The 21,647-nt window shown below is 41.8% G+C and overlaps 1 protein-coding gene across 3 annotated transcripts in view; it reads left to right on the top strand.

The window, feature by feature from the left end:
- The window catches only part of RNF130 (ring finger protein 130), a 54,954-nt gene extending 33,674 nt beyond the window's left edge, over positions 1–21,280 (top strand). The window contains exons 6-9 of one of the 3 annotated variants that reach the window (XM_052816179.1): positions 2,419–2,515; positions 3,549–3,753; positions 5,823–5,916; positions 8,791–8,984. In XM_052816179.1, the coding sequence (XP_052672139.1) occupies positions 2,419–2,515; positions 3,549–3,753; positions 5,823–5,916; positions 8,791–8,806 (412 nt within the window). In that variant the 3' untranslated portion in view covers positions 8,807–8,984. The other 2 variants (XM_052816180.1, XM_052816181.1) reach the window with 2 other exon arrangements.
- Positions 21,281–21,647: the final 367 nt, after the last annotated feature.

Raw genomic sequence — 21,647 nt, 5'->3', positions numbered from 1 at the left:
TTTTTCATGTGTTTACTATCTTCATTGCTGTATAACTGCTTTTTAACTCTTGCAAGCCAAGAAATCCAGACAGAGCCTGAGCCACAGTGATGGTATCGGCAAGCTTTTTAAGGAGTAGATAAACTACATAAGTAGTAGGCAGAGCCATGCTGATGCAAATTAATAATTAACCTTTGGAGAACTGCACTTTTTTTGAAACACATTAATAAACATCCTTGAAGGTTGAGGAACTAAAAGCAAAGAATTAAGAGGTCACAAAAATAGTTGAGCTGTTTTGGTGCATTTGAACTATATCAAACTGCTAATGACTCTTTAAAATAACTCATAATATTTAGCGGATGCACGTTAGCATCCATATCAGTTGCCTGCTTCACTTGATCTGAGTGCTTCTACAGCACTGATTAGCCGATAACGATATATTAAAGCTGTTTTCATACTTCTGTGGAGTCTTGATGTCTGCTGTTTCCCAAAATATTAGATTTTCAGGTTTGTCCTACTCTAAAAAAACAGACTTCAGAGACTTAAAAGGAAACATAAGCAACTAAAAGCCATGATTTGCCTAACATAGAAAAATAGCATCTCTCTATGTTACAGAAGATTTCAAACCATTTTCTATCACCCAGGATTTCTAAACATTGTTTCCTGTAGTTTTGTGAGTAACAAAGAGAGTGTGTTCAGACCTAACAACAATAGAAGTGTGTCTGTATTTTGTGCAATTGTTTGAACAGTAGGCAATATATATATCCTGTTTTTCATGATTGCTGTATTGCTAAGGGACACAGGCCAGCAAAATGACTGGCTGAGATTCTGTAAGTTTCTATTCCTGCAGTATCTGGGATATAGATAAGCAAAGTTCTTTTGCTCCCTGTCCATCTTCTGTTGACTATATTATACTCTGTAAGTCTATGCATCTTTAGTTAATACAGGTAGGATATATAGTTGTAGCTGACTGGAACCTAATTATGTTGACATACTTTAGTCCCTCCATCAGTCTTAGTAGCCATAGACAAAACATAATTGTATACTGTCTTTTTCCATGTTCGTTAACAATTTCAGGAGGCCTTTCAGGTTGCTTTCCAGAGATTTAAAAGAGAATTACTTGGTAACATGCCTCATTTGGTTTCTGGTTTTAAAATCCTAGGGGACAGGGAGCAAAGAAATCCCAGACCCCATGAGGAGCTTACTGAGGCACAAAGCAGCAAGTATAACCTGAGGATGGAGAGTATCTCAACTTTTTGCTGTCTTGGGGGCATGTATGACCTCTTACAGAGCATGCTGATGCCTCAAATAGATGGCAAGAACTTGTTCCCCCACTGCCCCTTCATCCGCTGGTTTCAGAGCACAGCTCTTTGCTGGCTAAGCAGCCCTTGTAATTGTTGATCTTTGCCATGATCACCAGTCTGTTGTGTTTGGGTGTGCTTGCTCTTACTGGCTTTTATTCTGCAGTCAGTACCACTCGAAATGCAAGATCTGGGTTCTTACCGTAGGCAGTTATTCAGACTAGGTTATTAACAGTATTTGCAAAAGCTGTATTGTGTAGACAGTCTAGTGATACCCATTTCTGCCATGAATATGCTCTGAAAAGTTCTTTGCCTTTTGAAAAGCCAAGAGCACATTTCCTTTCATTCCTTTAATTTAGGTACGTTGTTTTGGTCTCTGCATATTCCTTCCTTGTTATATTGGTTTATATCAATCCCAATACTGTTACATGTATATTCATGTATGTGACTAAGATTTTTGTATGCAATGTAGGTGGCAATTCAGGCTGTTTTCTATTGCAGAGTTCCCTGCTGTGCAAGTCGAAGCCCAGTGTGCCTTTATCTTTGAAAGTTTCTTTTTTTTTTTTTTATGGCTATCATATGATGATGGACATGTTTTCCCTCCTGCCACCAAGAAATACTGATTGTAGGAAAAGCCTTCTTTTTACTTAAAAGTGATAATTAGAAAAGACCTTTCAAAATCAAACATAAGTGTGTTTGGGTTCGTTGCACTGACTTTTGAATAAAATTGACTGCTGGTGGATCTGTGCTCTTCCTACCCAACTTATGTCCAGGTTCTACATAGAAATTGAGACAAGACGTCACACAGGGTTATGGTGGGGACTTTGTTACCCTAGTTATTCTGCCCATGTGCGTACTCATATCCACAATAAGGGGGGGGGGGGGGGGGGATTTTAAAAAAAATCTTCCTTTTCAGTGTTTCTTCCTAGTTGAACTATTAGTAAAGGGTGGCAACAACGAGCAAGAGGTTTTGATTATTTTTTTTCTTATTGCAATCAGCACAGGATACTGGCTATTCTAGAATTTGTTCTCCTGGCTTAATTCAAAAAGAAACTATCTGAATGTTGGTTAAAGTAGTTCTAATTGTATAAAATAGAATTGTTTGCAAACTATATATGTGCCTTGTCTGTTCTTCTAGGCATGTTTTTCATAAAGCCTGTGTGGACCCATGGCTTAGTGAGCATTGTACGTGTCCAATGTGTAAACTGAACATTTTGAAGGCACTGGGAATAGTGGTAAGTTGCACTGTTGGGAGCTCTTCTTCCTCCCATGTCTGAGACTCAGAACAGGAGGAATAATTGTAGGGGAGAAAGGGGGAAGGGTACTCAAAGTGTTTGGGTTTTTTTACCAATTTCTTTGCTGCTGATAAAGCTGATTTGTTGTTGTTCCTTTCTCTGGTTGGTCACTGAGTATATATTGTTATATTTCCATTTATAACAATTTCTTATCTACTGGAGGTCTACTAGGTTCTCTATAATCTTCCCTTTTCTCAATTTCTTTCAACCCTTCTTTGATAAATTTACTCTGTAATTCTCTTGTTCTTTTTGTGGTCTCCCGTAGACACTCTTAAATTTGTTTACACATTAAAAGCCATGCCCTAGCCGAGGCCAGCGAGCTTTCCTCAAGCAGCTCATGGCTTATGGGATCCTTGAGGACTGCTTTTGTTGACCAGTTCACAAAGGGATAGAAGTGAAGAACCTCAAAGAGGATTTTTCCATCTTTCCCATATGAGGAAAAAATTATAAGGTGGGAGCAATGCTCTTTTCAGAAGAAAGAAATAAGTAAGAGAAGAGCATATGAAGATACTGTCTAAAGCAGCTTTTGAATCAAGCCAGTGAGAATAATCAGGCCTCCATTTTTAGCTGAGTCAGTTGCAAATTTGCACTTTCTCTAAGAAATAGTTGCAGATATATTGTGGATGACCTGGTTTTGTAATTAATAACATATCTGGATTTTTAGGGGAGGTACTATAGAATTTGGTGCATGTCATCATTGCTCATGGTAGTAAACCACACAGGCATAGGCTATGATACAAGTATATTTGAGTCCCTTTCTTGAATCTCAGTTCCATTTCCTGCTTCTTTCTCCACCTCTTTAAGGTGGTCTGAAGGAGCAACTTGGGATAGAACTTGCTAATTTGTGTGTTTCTCTCCTGTGAAGACAGCCATGGTGGCTGAATAGTGTGTGTGTGTGTGATATTACTCAATTTATAGGTTTGCTACATGTAGAATATTCACCATTGTAATGTGGAATCGCTTGCTTTTCCAGCCAAATGTGCCATGTACAGATAATGTAGCCTTTGACATGGAAAGGCTCACCAGAGGCCAGCCAGCTAGCAGGCGGTCAGCACTCGGTGATTTTGCCAATGATAGCTCTCTCAGCCTGGAGCCCCTGCGCACCTCTGGGATGTCACAGCTTCCACAGGATGGAGAAATAACGCCAAGGTCAGGAGAGATCAACATTGCTGTGACAAGTAAGTTTTCTTTGGCTTCCAGTACTGTTCTATGGTTTTCCTGGTATGTGGCACTTGCTCTGGCTGTAGCTCGGTGCTGCAGGGCCATGGTGAAAGATTTCCCTGCAGGGACAAAGGTGACCGCAATGCCTCTGCAAGAGGCATACGCTCTATATTGAAACCGTTAACTCTAGATATGACAGTGCCAACGCTTTCATTATTAATGGTATATCCATTTAGATCTGCATGCAAAGAATAGTGGATGAACTAAAATGACAACAAAATAATCTTCCTGAATTTGGTAACCAGTACAAGAAGCTGGATTGCCAAAACCGTTATTTACCCTTTCAGAATATTTTCCTTGCAATAATTTATACAAATATAAATATTTTAGCTGATTACTATTTCTGCAGATGTTTTTTCCCCTGAGAACATTACTACTGGAATTCTGACATCTCTTAGATGTTTTTTCTTACAAAATTTTGCATTAAGAAAAAAAGTATTTAATGTACCAACATTTGAGTATTGTCCAAGTGTTTTATGACATCAGAAAACTGTTCCTGCACTGCTTGCAAGCTCTTATCCTTAAGAACAGCATGGGAAATTTCCACTCACTGGATTTTACCTAGGGTTTTTAATGTATAATAGCACTATAACAAATACAATATGTGTGGAATTGCATCATTTTTCCATGTGCTGTACAGTCTCAGTTCAATGCATGAATGGTTGTTTTTCTGGCTGAATTGAAAAAACAGAGTCCATGCAGTACAGCAGTCTAATTTTCTCCTTGTATTTTGCTTATGTGCACCTGTGATCTAGATTTTGAACTTAGTGACACTGTTTGCTACTGATACATGTACAAGAGGCAGTGTGACTGATACAGTCCATTAGAGTGTTTCTTTAGATGCTGTAGCAAAGTGTCTCATTAAAAAAAAAATCTCATCTTATGAAACACATAGTCTGTATCCAGAAACATCCTGATCTGAGAAGGAAAAATCCACATACAAAATCTAGATCCTTCACAAAGCCAGTAAGTCACTTTGTCATGCAGTGTTTGACATCTGATTCTTCTTGTATTCAGCTCTATTGAACAGAGAGCAAATCTGCTGGTGTGCTGCTTTCCTTGTCATGGGTGGGAAAACTCTGTAGTTTAACTGAAACGTTTCACTACTTGGTTTTACAGAAGGTATTTTTACTGTCTGTTCCCAACCATAGTACTGCTCTTGCACAGATGGGATGCCAGGGTAGAACAAGAAATAATCAGCAACAGTTCATTCTGACAATGTTTATAAAATAAAGCTTTAGAAAAGGCTGTTCAAATGTTTGGATTTTATGGATGACATATGCATTCTTTAATGCATGAGAGTTAAACCAAAAGCTCTATTCAACAAAAGTATTTGTATTCCGAACTACTACTATGTGCCAAATTGATCTTGAGGAGGGAGAACTTTTAATAGTGAACGCTTTTTAATAGCCTTCTTTATACTACTTTTTTTTAAAATGTGTCTGTATGTATACACTAATGTTGAAATTATTTTTCCATGTTGTATTTCTGTCTATTAAATGGAAAACTCCAGTTATGTTTTACTGTTGAACAAGCTATCCTGGTTTTTTGTTGTTTTTTTTAAAGTAACACGATAGCATTTATTCAGAAGGGAGGGGGCGAAGACACAAGTTAAGTGTGAAAGTATATTGGGTATGCTTATGTGAAGGGCTTCATCTTAGCAATCTAAACCAATCCTGACAATCTTCTTTCTGACTTGGGGGCGGACAGAGTTTTCATTACATTTTCCCTTGTTCCTGCATTTCACTTTACATTGTTAAGTAATCTTTCTTTATCACTAACCCTTGGGCTCAGCCAGGAAATATTGTTGTGCCATGCTTTTTTTCCACACCTCTCTCCACTTCTTCTTTGCTAGCCTTCTCCAGTCAGTAACTCTGTGGCTAACCTCCTTCTGCTTCACCTCCTGGTGCCAGTCATGGCTTAGAAGCCTCTTGCCTTCCGCCAGTGGTGTTTGAGGGAAATATTGGCATCGCTTTGACATAAGCCTTCTCCCACGAGTGATTTCCTCCCTTTCCTTTGTCAACAGAAGAATGGTTTATTATTGCCAGTTTTGGCCTCCTCAGTGCCCTTACACTCTGCTACATGATCATCAAAGCCACAGCTAGCTTGAATGCTAATGAGTAAGTAAATATTCAGATGTTTCTGTATATTTCTGGTGGGTGGGTGTTATGGACAGCATTGGGAACAAACACCAAAAGAATAGAGAAGGGGAAAAATGCAGTTTTCAAACAATCAAATGCCTTTTCTGCTTTTCTCAAATGTAAGCCTCTCTGTTAACAGTAGGTTCCAGGGTAACCTCTGAAGTCCCTCTTAATTTATATTTAGCTGGATTGTCCAAGGAAATCTCCTTGTTAAGTGGAGACATGGAACAGGGAAAAGAGAGAATATTTATATTTGGTTTTTGATCAATGGTCTGGGTAAACATTGGATTTCTGCCATTAAATCCCCACATTCAAAATTCACCTGGCGGAGCCAAAAATTACTACCATCAGTTACCTTTGACAGTTTTCACCTCAATTTTATAGTCAAATGTCATATTAAAAATAAAAATCCATATTCCTAGTTGGCACACTTTCAGCTAAGAAAAAAAGGTATTTAAATAGATAACTACCTTTTTGCTCTTAGGAGAGGGAGAGATGAAAGCAATGAATACACTACTGTTTCTTCTCTCTAAAGTGAAGAGGGCAGACCAGTCTTCTGACCTCTCATTTTAGTATGCTTAAGAATTGCAGTCAAAGGAGTGCTTAAAGACATCCATGCTTTCTTAACTTTTATAGACACCCCCAATGCCTCCCTTCAGACAGGCTGGACAAGAAATAACTCTAGCATGTGACTTTCAATCTTTTTTTATAGTTCTGTGTGGGGGCAAGTATAAATCTGTTCCGCAGATATATTAACTAGGTACATCTAGCTATTTTCATTTAGGTGTATGGAACATCTGCGCTCATGACATATATTTAATCATAATTTATTTATTTGGGGAGGGAATGTGTCAACATCTTTCTTTGTCTGAACATCTTGATGCAGCTGAGTTTCCATTAATGTGTTGATCTCTTACCAATAGTGGGGTGAGATTCAAAGGCAGTCTCCTGTGCAGCCTGGAAATGTAGCTTGCTTGGGGTTTTTTTGGTTGGGGTTGTTTAGTTGGGTTTTGGATTTGTTTTTTTTTTTTTTATTTTGAGGTAAGAGAAAGACGGGGTTTTTTTTACTTTTATTGCTGTCTGGAAAGTATAAGGAGGGGCCATAATAAGTTCTTAGAGGTTTTGGTCATCAGGGACCTTTGATTACCACTAATTTGCAAATCTTCCTTTCCTCCTCTTTTCAGATGTTAATTCCAAAAGGGCTTAATGAAAAGTTTTAGAACTTCAAATAGCCCTATCAAGTCTCCTGATTTTACTTTTTTTTTCCCATTTGTCAAAATCTTGAAATTGCAACTATCAGTCAGCAACTTGGCAACATAGCTGTAGCTGAACATAGTTAATCTGCACTGAAAAATAGCTTGAGAAAGCATGGAGCAGGAATGTCTGCGTTTCTGGGCATTTCCACATCATTAGGAAGAAGACAAAGGAACTGTAGCCCATGTAGTATCATGCAGATGTGGGCACTGATAGTTGCATTTCTGCCTTGCCCTGCAACTTTTCTTTTTGTTGTCTCTTGCTCAGTCGGATCTGGGTCAATTTTTACTGAAAGGGCAAGCTTCTTCACATTGGCAGAGAGTTAGGGCCTCCAGTGAAGTGTTTTCACAGTGATGTTCCCTTAGCACAAACAAAGGGTGTGCTGATGTAAGGAGAGCTCCTTTCCCCAGTGATAGCAATGAAAATGCGAGCATATACAAGCGTATGCTTTGAGGCAGACTTAAGAAAACCAGCAACCGCAGAAACCAGAGCTGTCAAAAATCACTTATTTAGGTAACTGAGGTACTTAGCTGTAGCCTTTAACCTCAACAGCTTTTCAACTGAATTCTTTGGGATCTAAGCAGACTTCACAAGTGCTGCTAGTTTGACTACTCATTTTAGACAGTTTAAAATGTGTATGTATGAGACTAATGCTTAGATTTATTGTTTCATTGACTCCTTATGTTCCCCAGTGCCAGACAAAGCATTTCCTGTGCTGAATATCGTGCCAAATATATGGCAGCTCCCTCTCACTGTGATTTCTGTTAAATGTCATAACTGCATACCTGCTTTTTATGCTGTTCTCCATATCAAAAGCAACGCTGGCATACCCTACTTCTGCTATGGTAGTGTTTCAAGAGGAAGCTGAGGGTTTTTCTTATCAGAAAACAACAGTAGCAAGAATGAGGCCACGTAATGTGCTGATGCAAGTGAAAGGTGCCAAACACTCTGCATTAAAACTCAGCTAAAACCAGGTCCTGATCCTTTTTTTTTCCTATGTCCCTCCCACAGCTTAAATGTATTTATTTAGAGCAATAGTTCTGGAGCTGTGTGTATGTACATATCTAACTGTGTATATATATATTTGTTTGTATGTGTATATACACACACATACATGCATTTTTAAATAGTTCCTGATAAAAGTAAACATCATCTAAGTGATAAGAAAATAAGGAAACGGCTGCTTTCTCTTGGTCTTATAATATTCATGCACTATTACTATTAAACGTTTTAGGTAGTGATTTAAAGGAACAAAAGCAGCACATTTTGCTTTGCTTCTTTAGGAACAGTCAGAAATTACTGTATAACTGTGGTTTAAAGTCCGAAAAGCCCAGATGTTGGATAGCACCACTCAGAGGAAGTTTTCAGTAGCAGATGGAGTTTCCTCAAAAGTTTAGAAGTCCTCAAACCTCTGGCTGTCTTGTCTGTTTTACTGGTCCTGTAAGAATGATGTGAGGAGTACAGACCTCTTTTAATGCTCTGGGCTTGTATAATTAGTCATTTCTCACTAACTTACTTTTACAGGAATTTTTTTTTTTTAAGTATTGGCAGTATTAACTTTAATATAAATATTTTGTTCCTTTTTTTTCTGCCCCACAGAGCAGAATGGTATTGAAGAAACGCTTTCCGGCCGATTGCCTTGGAGAGAGACACCTATTTTTATGCATCATTTATCGATCATGCAGCACAAGCAATTATTTAGTACATTCTATTTTTTCATAAAATTTGCTGATGCCAAAGCTTTGTATTAAGGAAAAAGTGAAGAAATAAAAAAAGAAACTTTAATTACGAAATTTTACTCTGTGAGAATTTTATTTTTCTTGGACTTTGTGTTAGTACTTAAGTCTGACAGCCTTTTGTAAATTTTATAAGTTGCTTTATTTCCTTTGAATGATTTCATCTTTGCAGATCTGTAGTCTTCTCCTTTCATTTTGGGACATGCAAGCTAACAAGTGGAAATCTCACACAGTGCCGTTCTTATGATGCCACCCAGCACTGGAATGACTAACAAATACTATTAGCAATTGCTCCACACCAACTTGCTAGGGAAAAAAGCTGGGCCAAGCATTCTAGTATGTAACGGGCTTACCTTGACTCCAGCTGAGAATTAGTTTGGAATAAGAACTTTTTTTCCGTTTCTCCTCCGGTAACACTCCTGTGTCACACTTGGAGGACTGCAGTATGATTTTTGTCTTCAGGTCAGGCGTTGCTGAAGGTTTGCAACACTCTTTCTCGACATACAAATCATAAACCTTTTCTGCCTTTTGCTTTCACCGCACCCTTCTTTCTGATAAAAGTGAAGCTACTCTAAACCACTTCTTCCTTCCTAATACCCAATGAAAAGGTAGCGGTTTCCCCCACTGTCATCCGTGAAGCCTCCTTTCGTATTAGTGACAGGGGTTAGTTTTTGTTCAAATTCAGATCATGAAAGATTGATAATGGTCTTTACTGTAATGTAGAAACTCTATGTAAACATGTCCCTTCTTGCCATGTCTTCTTTACTGGTGAGGAGGCAGAGGGAAAACATCTCATCACTGTCCTCACTCAGGCTGTTTCACGCAAGTTCACTTATGCAAGCAGTGTATGAGTAATTTCACAACAGTCAGTTAAAACATGTGGATCTGATTCGCAGCCAAATGCTAATGCTTGAGTTAATGAGATGGGTAGATGAAGGTAACAAATCGGTAAGGAAAATATAATTGATAGAAGTGAAAACCTATTCTGTATTTGGTTGTTTTTGTTGTTCTTATATCAAGATGTAGACTTTTGAAACTTAATGTTTTCTAATTTAATTAAATGAACAGAGAACCAATTTTACTCTAAGATTTAATTTTTTTATGTACTGGGAAAGAGAGGATTTAATTTAATTTCATTTTTATGTATAGGCACTTTTAGAATTTAGGAATACAGCCAGCGTCTACATTAAAATATTTTCTTAATTCTTATCTGTCCAGAAGGCTTCAGCTGAGAAGGCAGCTTTTATAATAAGAAATTAAGTACGTGATAGCTTCAGTACATTTAATAGAATTATTTTTCAGTGTGTCCTTGTGAAATTTTGAAAGAAACATGAAAACAATCAATAGAGCATTAAGTGCATTTTGAAAGACTGAAAAAAAACCCATTGGACTTAGTCATGAAGAGAAAAAAAACTCAAACATACTGTGTCTGAGGACTGTCTCCATGTAAAATACAGTGTTTGTCAACTGGGTGGTGTTGCCAAAAATGGAGGAATGTGGTTAGAGCATGATTTAGGGTACAGGCTATGAAACAAAAGGGTGACTTTTTTTCACCCATCTCTCAACAGCAATAGTAAAATTGGTAACTTGGTGCTTGTCTCCTGAAACAAAAATCCTTAAGTGGTTTTTAATGCTGTCAGGAGGGATGCGCAGGGACAGCCTGAACAGTGTGGTGACCTGGATGCAAAAGGCACCACAAAGAGTTCCAGTTCATGTTTCTTCTACAGAACAGCAGCAGAAGTTGAGTGGTATTGGGAACAAAATGACTGACAGTGCTTCTAGTGCATTTCCCTCTGTAGAGGATTTAAATAATGCAGGGCCATTCTTTTAATCTTTCTTTTGAGACTCTTAACAGTTACCTCAACAAAGTGCTAATAAAAATACAGACAGTATCTGCTAGGTTAATTACAGGTCAGGCTAGCAATGTAAACTTATCCTGTTATGAAATAAACATATTCAAAGATGGACTCTGCACCATCCCAGAAACTCTTTTTTTTTCTCTGGATAGACAGGAAATTACCAAAGTTTTTGTTGCCTGCCATGCTTTTAGATATCCACACATAAAAGATGAGTAATGTTACTCATATGCATAATCATAATAGAGGAAAGGAGAAGAGCTGGTCCCTCTTTCCAGACGTTGCAAAGATGGCAGGACTGGGCTGACAGAAGGGAGTAGCAGTGCCTTGCTAAACAGCTGGCTTTGAGGAAAGAATACTTATGAAATAATCCTGCTCAGTTGTTCCTTAACCAAGAGGGTGTCTGAAACAGATTGTCTGAGATAGGGAGTGTTCTGATCAGATTTCCACATTAAGAAGTCGTTGTGCTGGAGGGGCTGTGGAGGGACTGCAGCTTGTGGCAGAAGGTGGCCCTGATTAATAACTGAGGGCATTAAAATACTTTCAGATGGAAAGGGAACACTAGGTGATACTTATTCCTGATGCACCTGCAATGCTACAGCAACGCTGTGTCTCTTGAATTTTTGGGCTTGGTGTTGTGCCCGCTTCTATAGCATCCTATGGTAGGTATAAAGATCAATTCCAGGGTAGTATGTTTATTTTCAGACTCAATACAAGTTATCTGAAAAATTCTTTGTAAGTATATAATGAAAGATAGTGGCGGAGAGCGCTGAAGGATTCATTTTCATGTATTAAAACTGAATGCAGACTTCCCATTTGTTTTCCATACCTAAGGGATAAATCTTGATCTTTATTGTTAAGTGCAAAATAGGAAGAAGATATTAATAAGCTGAATTTGGAACTGTGGATGTTCCTACTTGTCCTTAAAATACATTTATTCAGTAAATTTATCAACTGGACTGATGCCACATTTTTAAACAAACACTCGCAATTTTCTGCATTAAGATGAGCGTAGCTGGGTCACTGTGCCCTGCTGACTCTGTTTCTCTAGCTGTAAGTTGTAGGCAATGATACCAACCTGGTTATTAGAGCACCTGATGATTGAGTGTTGAAAAGCACTGAGCAGCAGCTGGATTTTCAGCACCGGCCAGGCTGTGTGGAATGGTAGAGGCGAGAGGCATTTAGAAAAAGAACTAATGATGTGTCCCAAAAGTGGTATGAAAGCCAAGAGATTTGTATCTGTATGAAAACATGCAGCCCCCCCTGGAAGTGGGTGGCTGAAATTCCTTTTGCTAAGCAGCAAGAAAACATCACACTAAAGAAGTTTAGAGGTGTTGGATATACAGTGCCTTTTTCCAGATTAATTCAAAATATTTGTTGTCAGATGACCTGTCTGTCTGTTGGTTAAATCTCTCCCTTGAATCTGCTAGAGTGGAATTCTGGGTGCACACAGAGGAAATGACAGCCTGGGCTGTCTGCTTCCTAATCCCTTGTTTGATTTTTGTGTAATAAAAACAAAAGCAACACCAAGCTTTCAGAATCCCCTTTGTTTCATTTCAGCATTGGCTGTTCAGTATGTAACGTTGCAGCGGGTGGAGGAAAGGGAGATGAAACATCCAATATTGATGGCTTATTTCAACTGCAAGCTGAGACTCAGTCATCAAAAATTAAATGATCCTGACCCATAACACATTTGAAGAAGAATCCTGAAATCAGTTTTATCTGGTAAAATTTCAAAGTAGAATATTTTTTTTTGTTTGAAGACAGACTATGATCAGCTGGAAGTCATAGTTCCAAGTTTGTTCCTTCAAAAACTCAACGTTGTTTTTTTTTTTTATTTTTTATTTTAAGCATTGCCCAGTTTTAGAAACCTGTAAATCTGGGAGAGGGTTCAGATCTAGAAAGTGGGTGTTCATCATCCCCTACCAACTGTTTCTGCAAAGTATATTCCACCACAGTACACTTCTTCCAAATACCTGGATATATGTTCCTGGCAGATTGAGCAATTCACTCCTATACAATGTAACTACTGATATCACTCTTGTTTCAGTTAACTACAAGATCAAAAATAAATCAATTTGCTTATGGGAACTTCCACTTCTCTGTGAATGGTGAAGTGAGCACGTGTACTGGCTTTTGGTGATAAAAGAGGGGTATGGAGGGGGTTTAGGAAACTGGCAGCAGATACGTTGCCCAGCTCCATTTTGCTGCTGTTTTTAACAAGGATTTGACCCGGGCACACAATTGCTGTGCAGCTCAGGCTGGAGTTTGCTGCAAATCAGGATGGCAGCTTGTCACAGCTTGCAAAATGAGTTTGCATGGAGCCTGTCTACAGTGTCCCTGGCTCTTCCAGCCAGTGCTGTAATGAGGTCTCTGCTTTGATAAGTGCAAAATTCACGTTTGCTTTTGCTCTTTCAACAATTCTATGCATTTGAGTATAACTCTAGCTTTTTCTTTTAAATCCTAATAAGTGTTTCTTCCTTTCTTTTCTGAGTCTCTGTCTTTCGGGTGAGTGGGGAAGGAGAAAAAGTGTTTTGGACAGTAGCAGCTAAATTCTTCCTCCCTCGTATCTTTTGTAAGCTTTTTATTTCAGAGGGGCATAGGGTAGACTCAAAATTTGCCAAAGAAAGGAGGATTTAAGCACCTAAATTCTGCCAGGGCTAAAACTGCAATCCCCTAAGCGTCTTGCTCCACTGATGCCTGAAACTGGAGGCACCTTGGTTTGCTGAGTGCCTTCTTGATGAACTTGGAAGCTTTTCAGTTGTCTCCAATTTGGCTCATGTGGCTGCCTGGCATATTGTAATCCAAGCAGCCTTGCTCCCAGCTAATCCCCCCTGGGATTGAGAAACTGAGTAATGAAACGTTTTGGCCAAGGGCCTGATCTGATAGATGCTTTCAGAGAGAACCATTTGTACAGCAGTAGGGCTGGGCTCCTTGCAAAACACATCTGTGGGTTTGGAGAGCCACGGGAATGCCAGGCCACCGAGGAGAAAAATGAACTTCCATTCCCCCCTCTATCAACAGCCACTTGGTGCTTGTTTCAGGTATCACCGATGTTGGAGAAGAGAGTTGGGTCTCCTTTGGTTCTGTGTAAGGAAATGCGTAGGTGCCTGTTTGTAGAAGGTGACTCCAGGAGGATGGAGGTTGCTGAGCTCTGGAGGAGGTCAGGCTTTCAGCAACGTCGGTCGGACAATCCTTGGTGACCTTCTCGCTCAGCCTGCTCATTCCTTTCGGCCCCGTGCCGGAGCGCTTTGTGCTGATGCACAGCATAGGGAACTGGGTGCCTACCAAAGGTTTCTGGAGGAAGCACGTGCCTGCTTTACAAGGCTGTAAATCAACAGCCAGCACCGAGTGCGAAACTCCTGCCTGCCCCAGCCTTGCTCAGACTTGACCTGTTTTATCTGAAAGAACCCTTTGAGGTGGGATTGTTCATGCATATGGAAAGCAGTTGCTTCGAACTGGCAGGGGAGCACACGGACGGAGGTGAACTGTTTCATATGGCTGTTACTGGTTTGCGTTAAAGGGTGGCTATTTTTTCCATGCATACTGTGCTTGCGTTCGGCACCTGCGTACAAGGATGCTTTACTCAGTTCTTATGTTGTTTGTGTGTGTTCCTAACGAGGCTTTGTTCTACCTCTTGTAGGCAGTCACTTCTTTCATCGTAACTCTCTGTCCCCTCGAAGCCTGGTCTACGAGAGCGAGTTCTCAACCATCGAGCCTGCCTTGGACATGTATGACGAGAACAAAACCTGAAAGGAATCCATGCTCCTTCCTGGCCCTTTTTCCGTTTTTTTCATTTCTCATTCCTATTGTTGTGTACTCTTTCCATGGATCTCCTTTGTCTGAAGAAGAGCTGCTTTTTCCAGAACACGAACCCGCCTTCTCGATTGCAAAGATGAAGACCAGCTGTGGTGGTTTCTGAGGGTGGCATCTTTGAGCTGACAAAGAGTTGCGCACAAGCAAGATTGTCTGATGGAAATTGCTGAGTAACAGCATGGGAAGCTGTGTTGGTCCAGCCGCGGCGCTGCAGGAGAGGTTTTACGGTGGTCCTAAGAGTTTGTGTTGTACTGCAAATGCGTCTCTTACGCAGGCGTCTGCTGTTGCCATTTTTTTAATTGTCCAGGTGGTTGGGCAATGCCAGAAAGGGAACTGGTTGTAGAGGAGATGGCCAGTGACTGGTAAAAGCACTCATATATCTCGGTCAATCCATAACCTTACTGTGAAATAGCCCCTTCTGAAAGGGACCTTTATAAGTGCATTGAGTTTCCTACAACCTGTGTAACCCTGTACAATAGCAAGCCAGTCTGACATTAAAGCTGCAGAGAGGACCTGTATTTGCAGAAAGATTTCAAGGAAATTGATGCTTGGTTTTTTCTCCAATTTGATTGAAGCAGGAGAAGAATGGCCTACACAGAATATACTTTTGGTCCTTCGTGTGCTCAAGTGAGTCTCTTTCTATAGAGAGGACATTCACAGAACCAGCACTTGATCTACCTGAAAACCATTAGACTTTTTGAAATATGCAGGAATCTAGTTATCTTTCTTTCTCACTTAACTTTTTTGGGGGGGGGGGGGGGTAAAATATCCACCGAATTTTTCACTGAGGTTTTTTAAAAGCCAGCATCTTGGCATTACACAGAGAAGAAAAGAGGTAAGCTTCTTATCCTGTTCTCCCGTTGAGATCTGCAACAGTTAAATAACAAACACATTCTCTAAGCCGTGCCCTTTCCCACTGACATCAATAATGGGAATGCAGAAAGCAGCAGAAGAAAGGAAAGCAGCAACCGCTTTGACACGCTGCAGGAAAAATCAATTTTTACCAGCGTGTGACAAAAGCGGTGGGGAAATGGATATTGTTTGCAAGCTTCTGAAAGAGTAATACAGAAATGGAGAATGAGAGAGAAACCTCTGGAGTTAAGTCGTCCACAGCATTCCTCAAATGAGCAGACGTGGAGGAGCGAGCGCTTCTGCTCCACCTTTTCCTACTGGACAATGCATAGCTGTTTAATTAATGTTCGGATTTTTCTCCATTGCAGTCTAAGTTACTGTAGGTATAGAAATGCATTTGTGTCCTTGTAACGTGAAACAAAGCTTCACCCTCTGTATAGGAATCTTGAGAAATCAGTTAAGCCAAAAAGAAAGGTAAGACATACTCTGCCACTCTTTAATTTCATCTGCTTTTGCTACAAGCAGGGGTATTTCCCCTCCTTTATTACGTTTTTTAATTGTATAGCCGTCTGCTTGAGATATATCCTTACCTGAAGCGTGGTTCAGCTGTGTCTTTAACACGGGTGTTTAAGAGAAAAAGAAAAGCCCAGCTCTGTAAAATGAGGAAATGATCCTCTTTGCCGAGCATGCTTTGACTTTTGTTGCTGTGCGTCAGCTTTATTTAATCTGATAATTCAAGAGCGGGTGGTGTGAAGTGTAGGGAGGTTTTTCTCATAATACCCACATTTATATTTACCAAATGCACTTCTACTGTCATTCAGCTCACTCTAGAAATACGCTTAAACCCCAAACTTTTTAAGAGCACAATTTTAACACCCGCTTTCTCCTAAAGCAGAAGTGAAGGTTGCAGAAAATGCCAGCCGGTGGCTTGAGCAGCAGCAGGTCGCGGCCAGCATCTTTCCTCTCCTTGCAGATGTGCTAAGGGGGGCAGCTCCTGACAGCGCCGGCGAGCCCAGGCAGAGCTCCCAAACCCAGCCTGGCTGAGCTGCGCTCAGGCCCATACAGGGCTCGGGAGCAGCAGAAGGGCTGATTGAGCAACCCCTGTTTTCGTAATTACATCTGCGAGATCACAGCAGGCAGGCACGTAAAAGCGGGGGCCTTCCGAAAACAAACGCCCGAGAGAAAAAAATCACCATTTCTCAAGGATGTTACAGGGCTTGTTTTTATCCGGGGTGGGCTGTGAGGTTACAATAAACCGACAAACACCTGGGCGTTCGTGGTTAAAGACAAAAATGTCTGGGTGTCTCCCAACAAGCACGCGACAGCCTACCCTCTGTCTCAAGCCCCGGGCACCGCAGCGAAAGGGTGAGCTCGGTGCAGAGCCCCGCCAGCGGGGTTTTGGGTAGGAGAGCCCGTTGTAGCACCGCGTGGGGCACGGATGCTCTTGAGCAAATCCTTCTTGCAGGGGCTGCCTCAGCCCAGCGCAAGGATTTGCCCCAAGGCCACCGGGAACGTCACCGGGGCATGGTTTCGGCAAGAAAACAAAACTGATGGTTTCTCAGCTCCAGCTGAGACCGTTTGCACCGGCTGTGTACCAGTGTGTACAGAAAAGCTAGAAAAGGCATGGAAATTAAAAGAAACATTAGAAAGTACAAAGCCCCCAGAGACAAAATAATAAATAATGTCATTTATATTTTGTTAAATCTCCTTATTTCTAACCTAACATCTTGGTTTCAGTGACAGGGAGGGAAGGTTTGCCTCTGATTCTGGAGATCGGGGTCTGGCATAGTGATATAAAAATGGATTTGTGTTGTAGCATCTTGGATAAGGGAGCTGACAATTATAACTGACGTCCTGAATTTGGAAAATCTTTCAACACTGGAAAAATTAAAAGCTAGTTCAAACAATTGATCCCTACATGCCTGCTGGGACATGCCATAGCAGGCGTTCTTCCACTTAGTCATATTTAGGATGGGGAGGAGGCACCACAGCAACATGGGTGATTTTTCTGGGCTGTGCTGGTAAGTTTGAGGTTTTCCTTTTAATATTAATCAGTATATAAAAAAAGCTTGATGAGCATCGTTGTTCTTGTTCTGCTGCAGTGGTGCTGTGTATGGTTGAGTCATTTCATAGAAGTAAAATATACTGCAATCTACCAAGCACTGTAAGTGCCAATAACTTGGAAAATCATTTTTAAGATCTAAAAAAAAAAGTGCTTTTTAACAGAAAACATTAATTTTATGACTTATACGTACAGAAAAAGCTTTTATCTCCAAGTGTTTCCCTAAACTATTTAAACCCTAGCACTTCACCTTCTCTTTCCCAGCCTCATGTTCTATGAAAGTTTTGCATGTTCCCGTAAGACATTTGTAAAATCAAGGTTTGCTTGTGTTCTTAGAGGATAATTGCCAGTAAAAAAACAGACTGTAAGTGTGCTTTTTGCCTATAATACTAACATTAAGTATTAAATTTGAAGCATGTTAAAATTTACTTAGCAACGCTCACGATTACTCCCTCCAGAGAGCTCATGCGTTGGTATCTGCACTGTCCCCTTGCTTCTAGGATGCTTGCCTTGGCACCTGGGGATGCTGTAGGAATAGCCAGATAGCCTACATAAGCCAAAGAGAGACCAAAAATAGTTAAATAAACGTGTTTAGGACTACGTTAATGAGACTTTTGCGCATCTTCTGATTTCTTTAAACACGCTTATGTAAAACAGTGCAAAGGCTTGGGAGAACCAAGAGCTTTACCAGCTACTGAAAAGCGGAGGGAGGTCTGCAGGAGGCAGGGGTCACGCTGAGGCTCCAGGACTCATTTAGCCCAATTTAGGTTTGAGATAATGCCACAGTCACAGGTCATGAGCTGAAGAATGAAGGCACCAGGGTTGAGCTGAATGAAGTTCAGGCAGCTCTGCAGCCTGATTACTGGGGAGTGAGTTGACTTAATTGTTAAAAATACTTATTTTTTGCTTAGCAAATAGTCACCTGGTTTTTACAACAAAGAAAGTAGCACGGCAGCACACGGGCCAAGGCACGGCGGGGCAAATACAAGAGCCACGGGGCTGCTGCCAGCCCTGCAGGGTGGGGAGAGGAGGGCAGGAGGACTCGGGGCAGGGACCTCAGGAAACACCTTGAACTTCACAAGTGAAGCTTTCGCTCCTTTTTCACCCCGTGTTACACATCCATAGGTGACCTAGTTTTCCAACCCGAGCCGTGCAGAGGAGTGCGTGATGTGCATATGTGTTGTTATATTTAAAGATATCTTCACTTTTTTCCCTTCCCTGCTAGACTTGCTGCACCGTAAGGGCAGCCTGTGCTCCGGCGCGCTGGGTGGAAACCGCTGAGCAGGGGAGGAGGTGAGAGAGGGAAAGATGCTCCAATTAACCAGATTGGGGCGAAATCAGGAGAAAGGTAGACTGTACTTCTGCAGGTTGGTGCTCATTTCTGCTTTGTTTCCAATGTCTTTGAAATAAGCAAGAGGAAAAAGTGGTACCCCCCACAACCCTTCCTCATGGGATGCAGTGACAAAAGCAGGGCTCCGGCTGGAATTTTGCTCCCGGCATGGGCCGCGGTGCTGCGTAACCCCCAGTCAGTGATGTCCTGACCTGTTGGCCAAAACCCCGACGTCGCAGGGGCCTGTCAGGTTTTCCTGGTGCTTGTAAAGTGCTTTGGGGAGATGAAAGCTGCTCGCATGAGCCTTTGCAAAGCAACGCTAATCGACACCTTTTTATCTATGTCAGTTGTTTGATCCTTTTGTTCACCTACTATTTTTAAAAGCCTGCAACGTTCCCAAACACTCTTAATTCTCCCCAATTAATCTCTGCCCTTCCACCCCATCGATTACTACCGGTTTTCTCCTCCTCCTCCCAAGAGCTGGGTGAAGGTCCCCATTGTGCAGGCACTGCCATTCCCCAGGTCTCCAGCATCTTCTTCGTCACCATGCCATGACCATGTCGGCTAGCCCCTTGAAGGGGATTCTTTGCTCCAAACCAGCATCAGTGTGTGGGAGCTCGGAGGTTTCTGGTGGGTTGTTCTCAGCCAAAGCTGGCTGTGTGCTGTGTGGGATGTAGGCTGTTGTTGTGGGCTGCTCGCTCTGTGGATCCCTGCATGGAGCATCCTTTTGCTCCTCAGCCCGCTAGCCTCATGGAGATGCCCAGATGAACAGAGATGGATGTGTAGGTTGTGCAATAATGTCTGAATATTTATTCTTTTTATGGCAATAATGTCCAGGGTCTCTGGTCAAGGGGGCCCTGTGGTATAAGGTGTTGCCCAAAAATAGGCCCTTTCCTAAGAGTTAATTATTAAGTATTAATATTCCTGCAAAGTAAGAAGTACATAGGGTTTTACTGAGTGATAGAGTGATTTCATTGCAAGGCTGAGGTTTAACATGAGCTAGTGTCATACAGCTGGGACTGGGGCTTTGCAGCTCAAAAATCCAGTAAGCTGCTGGATGCATACGTGGAGGCTCCCTTGCTCCTGCTGGGCACAGGCTATTCCCTTCTCCGCATGCATCCACCCGCAGCTTGCTGCGGCTGAGCCCCTCAGGAGCATGAAGCTTTTTAATCTTTGCCCTGAGCTCAGCTGTGTGTGTTTGCTGTGCCATTTGCCTTTTTTTTCCTGCTTCCCACGTGCTCCAGGGCTCACCTTTGCTTGGCTCTGACTTGGTCTTCAGCAGCCCGAACCCCTCAAGGGCACAAGAGCCGTTAATTCCCAACAGAGTTGTGGTAAGGACATGGGATTGCTAAATTTGCTCTCGATCTACCATGGCTGTGTCTGTAACACCCTCTGCCTGTCTCGGGCAGTAAAGGCTGTATCTGCCTGAAGCCTTTGCAGGTACCTGGGCTGCACTGGGAGGATCTTACAGAAAACAGCTCAACAGCTCAGCAACACTCCCATGCTCCAGCACAGGAAAGTCTGGGCTTGAAAATAAAGTTGATGATCTTTGCTGCTCTTAAGCCAGGAAAGTTTAATAGGGCGTTCGGGGGTGTTAAAGCAAAGCTCCTGTTTGCAGATTCGTGCGGTTCCTGCATTGCAGCCAGCAAGGCAGCGTCCCAGCCTGTCGCCTGACAGGGCTCGCTTTGTGTTTGCACTGGAAGGTGCTACATGAAAAAAAAGCCTTCTTGGTTGCCATCACATCAGCAGGTAGACTTTTTCCACCCCATATGTCTAGACTTAACTCCCAGCGCTGGCAAGATCTGTCGCGCTAGTCCTATAAAGGGGAATAACCTTTCTGAGCAAACTGAGTGATAGCATCGCTCTCCTGCTTACCCCGTCAGCCCTGCTGTGGTTTGCAAGTGGATGTTAAATACTAAAAGCTTCTCTGTACGCCTGTGCCTATTCGGGATCCCCTGCTCGAGGCCATGGCTAACTATGCACAGAATCCACCGCAACAGGATCGTTTTATCCCAGCAGAGAGGGGACACCCCAGCCTTTGGGCTTGGGAGACTGCAGCAAACAACAACAACAAAAAAACCCAATTTGTGTGCGTGTAAAATGCAAAAGTCTGTTTCAACTGGCTTGCTGCAAGGTGGACGACACTGGTGTGACCACATAACCTAAAAACACCAGCAGGTCCCAGGGGTCTGGCCGAGCGACGGGGACGCTGCGGGGGCGCAGACATGGCGGGTGATGCGGTGCCCTCCCGACAATCAGATCTTTCCAGCCCTTGTGAAATTGTAGCTTGACAGCAGCAGAACTTCTTGACATGTTTTGATGTAAGTATAACACTGTATTGTAGTTACGTGGTATATGCCAATATGTTAACAGTGTATACCGATTAGTTAGGGTTTGCTAATGTACTACATTTCAATAAAAAGCAGTTTAAAAATAAGGAGTTTGTGAGCTTGGTGTCTCTCAAAATACAGGAGGATGAGAGCATCGCCCAGTGACTCCAGTCCCTCCAGTATTTCTTATATATGTCTCTCAGAGGACAGTGTGGAACAACATTGTCAAAAGACCCATTTTCAGAGAGGATTTTTCCCACTCTGCAGAAAATATTGTTTTATTTTGCTCTACTACAGCCTAGAAATCTCAGGCCATTAAAGGCCACATGGTTCAAAGTGGCTTATGAATATACAGGAGACACTAAGCCACCTTCCCACAGCATTTGCCACCTGAAAGATGGCACACAGTGAGCAGGAACAAAGATATTAACACAGAGAAAGGTCCTTCAGCATCTTCTCCCGGTGCTCGAACCC

The sequence above is a fragment of the Harpia harpyja genome, chromosome 20 (genome assembly GCF_026419915.1).
Source record: "Harpia harpyja isolate bHarHar1 chromosome 20, bHarHar1 primary haplotype, whole genome shotgun sequence".
In the NCBI taxonomy this organism is placed as follows: Eukaryota; Metazoa; Chordata; class Aves; order Accipitriformes; family Accipitridae; genus Harpia; species Harpia harpyja.
The sequence above is the reverse complement of the archived record's forward strand: the minus strand, read 5'-3'. Positions and strand labels throughout refer to the sequence as shown.